We start from the raw sequence: 10860 nt of genomic DNA, 5'->3' as shown, positions 1-10860 counted from the left end.
TTTAGACGATTTCCACATCCACTATAACTACTCTAAGACTCGTGCTATCGAGATTCCAAAAGTGCCTCCATAGGGATTCTGTAAGTAAAGTTCTACCTTCGCCTAAAAAAAATGTAAGAAGATTGTTACTTTTTCTCAGAAGGTATATTTAAATACATATTTTACAAGAAACATTTGCTTATATAACTTTTAATTCTGAAATGAAGGCAGTAAAACGTGTAACTGAAAGGGAAGTAGCTTCTTCCTAAAACACATTAACACTCGATCTACTTGTTTGTGAACCTTGCCGATAAATTACTTTGAAGGTTGTACTTAATATCACTTTATCGATTTATTTCAAACTTATTAATACGTGTTCTTCTATATTAAAATTGACTGGAATTCGTTTCTTCTTACAGATTTCCAGGCTGCAGCTGTAATTTTAAATTATCTAATTTTATTTATAAACAAATAATTTACGTTTTTCTCATATGTTATGACATAGAGAAATTTTTATTTCAGATCCACAGCCGACCAATAGAAACACCCGTAAAACGCAAGACAATTCGAATAATTAGTTCGTACGGCTTTTGTTTACGGAAGTTAATCTTCCGTAAACAAAAGCCGTACGAACTAATTAATGGCGAACTAATTAATGGCGAATTAAATTAATGGCGAAAAATGATACGAGAATACGATACAATAGAAAAACATTTTTTGCAAATAAAGGAAAAGCTGAAATTGAATGAAGATACTTTGAGATTATTTTCCAATAATTTTTGAATAATATTCTTCGTATAAATTGCTTCTATAAAAGTAAATTTCTATGTATAAATTATATAATTTGTGATCATTGGTAATAATTGTAAGCACCGGAAATTAGATGGTATGTGTGGTGTGACGCGATCGCGATAGTATTGTTAATTTTAGTTTAAGGAAAACTTGTGAGAAAAATGCAAATTATTTTTTATCTTCAAACACATGTTTTAACAATACTTTATAAAATAATGCACTCGAGTTTACATTTTTATATATTTGATTAAAACAATACATCGAGAGTTTAGATATCTTCATTTATATTTTAAAGATTTCTTTCGTAATGAAACAAGAAATGGGAAGTATCTTTGTGTTGCAGTTGCCAGAAAGAATTTCGTTTCGAAGAAAGGATTAAGATATCATCGAATGTTTCACACTGGTGAAGGGCTCCTGTCTTGCCAATTCTGTAATCGTCAGTTCAACTATTCCAGCAATTTAAGTAAACACGTCAAGATTCATACCGAAAAGAAACCCTTTACCTGTGATCATTGTAAACGGAGTTTTACGCGAAAAGAAAGTTTGATAGGACATCTTCGACTTCACACCGGAGAAAAGCCATTCTCGTGTAATTATTGGTCAGAAAAGTTTCGTTTTCACGCTAGTTTAAAGTATCATATTATTAAACGTCATAAGAATTATAAATGATATTTTCTATGAAGGAAACGAAAAAATAAAAATGGATGAAAATGATCGCGTTGTTGCATTTGTTCGAAATTATATTCAATAAAATGTAAACCCGCATATTAAACATAAAAACAATAAATTTTGAAGTTTAATTTTTATTGTAATTTTCGAATTGTATTTAAAACAATTGTAGTTTTCGAATTGTATTTTGTGGATATGAACAAAATGTTTTGTAAAATTATTTTTAATAAATGGAAATTTAATTAAAATAGTAAAAATACATCTTGATGCACGTTGTGAAAAACGGGAATGGTTCCCGGAAATTGTAATGGTTCCCTTTCTACAGTTCAGAAACAATATGAAGTAAATAAAACAGTTGAAAAAGTATTTATTCTTTCTCCAGAATATCGTAAGCAAAGATTCTTGTATGTTATTTTAGGTTTACAAATTTCGAAAATGAACATAACAATTACAAATTTTCTAATCTTTAATATAATGGAGACGGGTTGATAATAATAATAATAATAATAAGTGCACAGCCCAAACGAAAGTTGAAATTTGGTACACATTTAGAGTACATCACGTAAACGCACACTAGAAAGGGATTTTTCGAAATTCCCCCCGGGGGAATGGAGACGGGTTGATAATAATAATAATAATAATAATAAGTGCACAGCCCAAACGAAAGTTGAAATTTGGTACACATTTAGAGTACATCACGTAAACGCACACTAGAAAGGGATTTTTCGAAATTCCCCCCGGGGGTAGAGAGACAGGATTAAGGCTTCTATATACATTATGGATACGAGTCCAAACGGTTAGGAGTTGAAAGTTGAAATTTTGGTACACAGTGAGGGTACGTCACGAGAACGCACAATAAGAAGGAATTTTTCGAAATTACTCTCGGGGGGAGAGAGACAGGATTAATGCTTAACACTTCCATCAACAATGGAAGTGTTAAGTCTTCTTCCTGTCTTAGGTTTCATTTCACTCTTACTCTGTGAAAATGAGTAATGTTGACTGTAACGTAATAATCTTAATCTTAGTTATCGTTACTTTTGCTTGAGCAACGCCGGACTCACCTGCTAGTTTTTAATATTTCGCACAATTTATTATTTCAAAATTTGGGCGACTGCAATATTGTATGGCGCTTCACATAACGTGACAAAGGTTAAAGTGTATTTTCTGTCAAAGCGGTTAAATAAGGTCGAAAGTACATTAAAAACGCCGAGGTGTATTACCCGAATAAGTGTACGTAAGGTCAAACCTGTGTTTTAGACTATTTTCTGATATGTCCTGTTCTGGTATCGGGAATTTGTAATCAACCGAAATAGCTCGGTCGATTACAAATTCTTGACTGGAGAACTGTGATAAGTTCTAACCCTGTCTTATTAAAGTTTGATTAAGCAATGTAGTTTAAATGGACGTTATTAAGATGCGAAGATATTTGAAATTTTCGAACGTTTTCGTTCGTTCGTCATCCTCCTTGTTCAAATAAAATGATGACAGAATGACGAAACCGGTCATTCGATTTTATAAAATTTTACGAGTTTAATTATTTTTATAAAATAAAATAAGCCAAATTATTCAAATACAAATTAAAGGAAATCAAATCAAAACGTTTCTGTAAAAGTTACATTTAATTAATTAATCCAAACGATTGGGTTTCGTTTTTAGCCTAACTTTAAATATAAATTAAATAAGGTTTTACTTTCTGCACAAATTTTCATACTTATTTTGAATATTTCTTTATTATATTTCATACACGAAGGGAATAATTAAATAAAATAATTAAAGCTTATCAGTGGCGTGCCGTGACATTTGATGATAGGGAAGCCGTGTTTCTGTAAGAAGCCGACTTCCAGGGGCGATCAGTTAATTATTTAAATGTATTTTTAATAGATTATTTTTCAGACGTAATTAATAAATAGTTATTAATAAAGTTCAATATAATTACCTCTGTTATTAGATTCAATAGATTTCCTATGCCCTGTAAATGCCGATTCTTGCTTTGATAAAAACATATAACATCTATCAATATTAATTTAAATATATCTATTAGCTGTAACTATCTTGTTATAATTTTCAATATTTATTTTATATTATTTATTAATGTTAAATTCTATTCCGCTTCGATTTCCAAATTGCTTCAAATACGAAAGAATCGACGATTTTTCGTGTCTTTTGCCAGCTAAATTGTCAAAGCCATTCTTATTCCACACACTAATTTCATTTGAAAATAGTAGGCAAGCCAACAAAACAATTTTTGCATTTTTATGCATTTACAGAGCCATTTTATCGTGAAAATGTCGAACAAATTTTTTTATTGAAGCGTTTATATTTAACTTAGGCATTGGCCTTTCTCTTTTAATAATGTTTTCTTTTTCATTATATGATCTCGAGCCAAAACTTTTTTAAAATAAATTTTCAATATCGTAATTACATTCTGAATCGCTAGCCATAACATTAAGGCTAAAATTAAAAATAAAATTATAAAAACTTACTTTGTGAAATAAAATATGTGATGGATATACAATTATACATACCTGGTACAAAATATTCTTCAATTGTATAAATATACTTTTAAAGAAAATTATAAATAAATATAGTTTTGTAAAGAAACGTACATAAAAATAACATAAAATATTTTTTACTCTTTAAATCTAATGTCAAATGCCTCTTTTGTGGCATCACTAGTATATTTCAAAGGACGCGACAGGGTTGTTGTAAATTTTAAACGTTTCTCACCATGGCTGTAAAAATCTAAATTTGTTAAATTTAATAGTCATTTGTTTTCTATTTCGTTTGAAGACCAGGTGTCCACGGAAATTTCCAAAATTTACAACTTTTCGGTCACTTTCATTGAACTGGAAAAATTTCTGTTTATATTACGTCTAATATTACGAAGAAACCAGTTCCCACTGTACTCGGCTAGATATTGGTCCGGTTAAGCTTTTGTTTAAGTAAAACGGCGCTTCCACCGTTTCCAATGACGGCACGACACAGAAGCTTATCGTTTCTTTAGTGAATAATATAAAATTCAAATAAATCACTTTGCTTACGGACTAATAGAACGTGTAAGTTCTATTGGTCTCATTGATACGAATTTATTTTTTGGAATATTATATATATTCCAAAAATAAAGTCGTATCAATGAGACCAATTAAATGTAAGCATATACTTACATAATCGAAGAGAGCTTATAATTTAATGTGGAGCACGTGGTCGTTGTAAAAGTTTTTTGTTGTTATATTTATATTTGTTTTATTTATTTTACTGTATTGTATCTTATTTTATTATAGTTCGTTTGATTCGGTATTTAATGGACTATTTAAATGGTTTCTATTTTGTTTATTTTGAATTTAGCATAATTTAAATTCCTTAGTGATTCGATAACAACAATCGTAAACGAACTAGTGTAAAGTTTCGTATAGCTTTAATAACCTAATGATGACCCATTGAGTGAGTTGAAAACGTTTGTTCAACGTAATAGAGAAAGTCCCTCGGTAGTAAAATGTATTTCATATATATTATTTAGTTAATTTTAAAATCATACATTTGAATGAATTTTTAAAATAAAAGTGAATTTTTCTCAACATTAATTTAATTAATTAACAGTATTAAACAGAATTATTCCAGGACGATTGATTTTTTTAAAGTTTTGATTCTGTCTGCAAGGAAGACCCTTTCATTGCTGCGGAGACAGATTCGTAACAGAACTCTACTCAGTGATGACATAAGTACGTGGGTCAAATCTTCCCCGAAAATTCTCGAAGGTGATCGGGACTCGAACAAGAGTCTTCCCGAGCGGCGGGCTGACATAATTGATGGTAGTAGTAACTTTGCCATCGATTAATTTGTCAGTTACGCACGATTCGAATCTAAAAACATTATTTTTTCTTATTTAGTTCACTGAAATTCAAACTGTTCGTAAGGCAAAAATCACTTTAATGTATTATAATGTAAATTTATCTCAAATAAAAATGACACGTAATAAATTATGTCCCGTTATATTTAACTCGTATTTATTTCACTTTGATGTGTATACAACGTGTAGAAATTGGTTGTCTCTGTGATATATCTATTTTTCAAATGAAAAGTTTTTATTTATTAAAACTTTTTACTGTTTATGATTTAAAAAAAAACGACATTTACGGTAAAATTCACTTATTCCAATCTCTTTCGAATCTGAAGATAAAACGAGTGACAATAATTGATCTTCGTGCAAACACGACCACTTGTCTTGTTTCTGAATACACTTCTAACAATAAACGAATTGTCCGTAAATAACACAAATGAATGTTATCGCCCTAAATAAATGACCCGTACTTAAACAAGTAAAAATAACCATATTACATTCTAATCAATGAAATTTGTGTTTATTCTAAAACCCTTCTTTTTTCCGATACATAAAATCAATTGTTTTATGCACATAACGCAAGTTACAAAACGAAAAAAAATAAAACTTTAGAAATTTCTTGTTTCATGTTCAATAAAATCTAAAATACGAGTATTACATATTTTTCGAAAAAATGTACTAAAATCATTTCTACAAAAGTCATTATTCATTACTATTATGATGTTTAATAATATGATACTTTAAAGAACGTTTAAAACGAAATTTTTGTAAGCAATGATTACACGAGAATGGTTTTTCTCCGGTGTGAACACGAAGATGTCTTATCAGATTAGGTTTTTGCATAAAACTTCGCTTGGAATAGTCGCAAGAGAAAGGCTTCTCTCCGGTGTGAGTCTTGACGTGGTCAAGTAGATGACAGGATTGGGTGAACCGACGATTACTGTATTTACAAGTGAAGAGCCCTTGGCCAGTGTGAATCCTTCGATGACGTTTTAACCATTTTTCGAAACGTATTCTTTCTCGCAATTGCCACATCGATACTTCCCATTTCTTGACTTTTGATTGTTTAAACCTGTCAAATATCATAAGAGCATTAAACCAAATCTTTCTTCAATTTATTGCTAGTGGAATATGTAAAAATCTAAATTTAAGCACGATGCTTTTAAAACACTGTTAAAATTGTATGTGCAGATAGAAAAAAAATTTCCCTTTAACAAGTTTCTTTAAACTAAAGTTTAAACCTGACAACTAACTAGACCACCTCACACCATAGATCATACATAAACTGCTTACACCAGTATTTACAAATATTTACCAGCAGTATACACATACTATCACAAATTAATGTAATTTATACATTTATCTCAAACAATTTATATGAAATGTATTTTAACAAATAACATATTTGAAAATTATTTAAAATATCTTCATTTCATTTTCTGTTTCTCTTCATTTTCTTCACGTATATTTTTCCCTTTTTCATACTCTCGTAGAATTTCTTATCACTGCCTTCAAGTAAATCTTCTGTAAACAGAAGTTAAACACATTCCTCGACTCATCCTTTTTATGGAAACAATTCTTCATTTGTTACTCTTCTTTCTATTGGTTGATAGTAAATCTGAAAATAAAGTTTTGGCTGAAATGAGATACGAGAATGACGTCATACATTATTTTATAAAACAAAGTAAGTAATTTTAGAAATTCTTCCTTGGAAACGTCGCGCCACAAAAGTAAAGCTGAGTTTAAGATCTCAAAAATAAACGTTTAAAGTTAATTTTCTTAAATAGGAATATATATACATGTAAAATGCATTAATTAATTATTAATAGGATATCTAAAATAGTTTTGTCTACTATGTTTAAAAACAAGTAGTTCAGATAATACTGTATTTTACGAAGATCCTTTTATTTTCATATTTCACAGCTTTGATTGAAGAATTTGAAATTTGAAAAACAACCATTTCTAACCTTTTTCTAAAAATGGTGGTTTTAACAATGCGTAGGAAAAAATGAAAGATGTACTTACGTTTGTTTACAATAAGTCAAGAAACTTCATTCAACAAAAAAACGTAAAGCACTTTTAATACTTGTTAGCACATTCCACAAACCAAACTCGAGGGCCATTCGATAGATATAGAAATGTGATTTGAGAAATCGTCTTCATTGACTTAGTAAATATTCTTTTTTTCTTTCTAACGTAATCGTGAACATTTTCTTCAGATCAGCACTATATATCATTACTTTAATTTCTTAAATGTTAAAATAAAGTGATGACGATCAAAGAAATTATAAAAGATTAATCCATTTCTGCATGAGATATCCATAAGCTTCCGTTCACTTCGTAGTACAGAAAAAAATACAACAGAATCGTCACTCTGTCTTCACATACGCAAAGAATTATGAAGTATCAACAGTAAAATACAACTATCCTCGACTTTTCTCTATACAAAAGACAACGAAAAGACGTCAGTAGTAACGAGCAAAGTGTTGCGTGTTAAACTATTTATTGTTGTTTCTTCTTTTCTTTTCAGTTCTGTCAGAACCAAAGACGGCACGTAAAGAAACAGACACGATTCCTTCGGGAAAGATTTGATTCATCAGGAAAAAAGTTAGAATCCATTCAATAATTAATTAAAATACAATTTACGACTTCTCTATCTCAATTGGCATTTGCTACTTTTTTCTGTAAAAGAACTGTCAATTTTGTGAAAAAAATAAGTGTCACCATCTAATATTTAAATTTCAATTGTTTTCATTTCTGTGTTTTTTCAAAATTTACAATTGAAATTCGAACAATAATATTTCATTCGAATATTATTGAAAAGGAATGAACACTTTTAAACTATAATTATTCAAAATTATTAATAATGAGGGTTGATTTATTATGACACGGTCACAATGCCGGGCTGCAGTTTTTTATCGTATTGATAATTTACTACACTTAAAATATATGCTTACCTGCAATTAGCAGTGACCCCGTACATCATTCTTTCCTTTTAACAATAGAGTCGTGCCGATCATCTATAACTGCTTTCGCGGGAAAACTTTTGAATCAAAATAGCGTAACTTTCGGTTTGCAGCGGAATTTCATGTACAGGTAATCCTTAGAGGCAATCTCCTGCTTCTAAGGATTCCATATCTGCTCTCGTCTTTCATCTAACTCAGGGGTCGGCAACCTTTTGAGTCGGAAGTGCCAAAAATTACAATTTACAAAATTTCAGTTTTTAAAGAGCCACAAAATTTTTACATAACTTTGAGAAGATAATTCGCTTCTAACTCTTTTACTCGAAACAACAAACTATACGTCATAGCCAAAGCACTTGTGAAGACGCCAAATTGTCTTGCGTCGAAAGCGAATTAAACCTTATAGAAACATCCGACGACGGCGTCATTCGAAAGCTTCCGACAGATTGACGACAGTGACAACGCGTGTCACGGGGGAGAGGTGCGATGAAAAGCGAGTACAAGTGGCTGAGAGATAGAATCGGTGCCTAATCCTCGTTAATCGATTCAGAACAATTTTTAAATGTTTTTGTTTTTGATAAAATAAATAATATTTGCTTATGGAACTAAAGAGCCGCAGCTTCACATCCAAAGAGCCGCATGTGGCTCGCCAGCCCAGGCTGCCGACCCCTGATCTAACTCCGTTCTGGATACAGTAGTAAGAAAGAATTGACGGATGATAGTTGGTATTTATAGGTCTTCAATTCTTTTCATATTGCACGTTAAGAACTTTATACTGAAATATGCGGAAGTCATTAAAATAATCTGTAAAATAAGAATTTAGTTAAGAAAACACTTCGCATTTAAACCCTTTATGGATTTTTATAAATTTTTGGAAATATTTCTGTAGGCGTATCAAAGAATTCTCTATTGCAACAACCAACTTCTTCCATTGTCTTTTAATCAATAATTAAAACAGCGCCCCGACGGACTAAGTATAAAGTTTTACCTTTGAATGGCCGAGAACTTTTCTTCCATTTTTCCTTGGAATAATTTCCTAATCGAAAATAAACACAAAATATCTCTCGTCTTCTTTCTCGTCGTTTACTCAAACGTCTCTTAACGATTGGGTTGTAACGGAACGTTTTTCAAATTTGAATAAATCCAGTGGCGCCGTCTGTAATTCCTGATGAAAGAAGCTTTCATTTTTGCCGATACAGTATTTTGATCGTAAGATTAAATTTTTATTTATACAATTTTTGTCTTTCAAAATTTCAAGACTTTCCTTAAATTTTCTAGTATAACTGTTTATTCCCTATGTAAAATTTCAGTATTAGTCTTATCTATATTACAATCGTTCAATAAACAGTGTCCGTGAAAAACGGAATTCAATCTGCGTTTTTTCGAGTCCGCAATATGTTCCTTTAACCTAATATTTAATTTACTCTTTGTTTCACCTGTATAAACATTAATCTCACTGCAAGTGCATGGAATTTTATAAACTATATTTCTTGTATCTTCGTTTGCCTTTCTAGTTTTTTCCCCAATTGTTTCGCTTATAATCTAGATTGCAATTTTTAATATTTAGGTGCTAATTTAAAATTAATTTTTCGCATTTCTTTATTAATTTCCTCATATAAACCTTTAATGTAAGGAAAACTAATATACTATATATCAAAAACTTTTTTAAAATGGTTCATATCTTTTATCGTATATTTCATTTTCCCAATTACTAATATCAATAAACGTATAAATGAGTTAAAAAAGATATTTATGCTTGACTGTTATCTGAATAAAATAATTAGTACATTAATACATTTTTTGGGTGTATGCTTACCCACGGACTGCCTCTTTTTTCTCTTCTAAAATACGGTTGGTTTTTTGGATTGCGAGATTGGGCTGACAGTAGCAGATTGACATACTTGTAAGGCTCTAAGTTCTTACATTTGAGCGACATACTATTATTTGGGCCACTTTAAATATAATTTTGGCTACCTTTTACTTTTTATAAAACCTATGTGGCAACTCGTGAGATTCTCACTGGGCACGTGCTATTTACCTGCAGTTCATTTAAATTCATGTTATTAATTAACGAAAATAGAGTTCTATATACAAAGTGGTATTCCGTTTTCTTAATTAACTCTTTCTATCTCACCAAACTCTTGACTTTTAGTCACTGAAAAAATAGTGTTAATACACGGGAGTTATTTTTTAAAGTGGCTAAACACATTCTTGTCCACACACACACACTAACATTCACACATACAGAGAACATTCTTTTAAGCACGATTCATGGTAGTGGTAAAGTGCTTATGTTAGTACTTTTGTCCTTCTGAGCGATTTCCACGCACTTGCCGAATGACTTTTGTTATCTTATGTTCTGTCGAACCATTCGATTCAAACTGAAAATTTCGCTTATAACTTAAGCCTAACTCGGTTAGCTAAAAATTCTTAACGTTAGGCTTTGGAGTAACCAGTAAGCTATAGTAAAACCTACCCGGTTAGTATGTTTATTAAATTAAATATTATAATAGATGTAATATAAAATATTTTATGTATTTGCTTTTGTGAAGCGTGCTATCAGATAGGCTTGTCCAGTCTCGTTTTCATTTCAATTAATTGAAATTATATATATATATA

The 10860-nt window shown here is 30.5% G+C and overlaps 1 protein-coding gene across 1 annotated transcript; it reads right to left on the bottom strand.

Annotated features, from left to right (window-relative positions):
• Positions 1–5550: 5550 nt before the first annotated feature.
• Positions 5551–9371, bottom strand: LOC111639417 (protein krueppel-like). The gene is made up of 2 exons (XM_023385309.1): positions 9230–9371; positions 5551–6350 (listed from the first exon to the last, which is right to left on the bottom strand). The coding sequence occupies exons 1-2, from the start codon at positions 9256–9258 to the stop codon at positions 5981–5983; spliced, it is 399 nt and encodes a 132-aa protein (XP_023241077.1). The 5' UTR covers positions 9259–9371; the 3' UTR covers positions 5551–5980.
• Between the last annotated feature and the right edge of the window lie 1489 nt (positions 9372–10860).

This window comes from Centruroides sculpturatus, unplaced genomic scaffold (genome assembly GCF_000671375.1).
Source record: "Centruroides sculpturatus isolate CEXI.00-Female unplaced genomic scaffold, Cexi_2.0 scaffold1222, whole genome shotgun sequence".
Classification (NCBI taxonomy): Eukaryota; Metazoa; Arthropoda; class Arachnida; order Scorpiones; family Buthidae; genus Centruroides; species Centruroides sculpturatus.
Note: the sequence above shows the minus strand (reverse complement) of the source record. Positions and strands in the feature narration are given on the sequence as shown.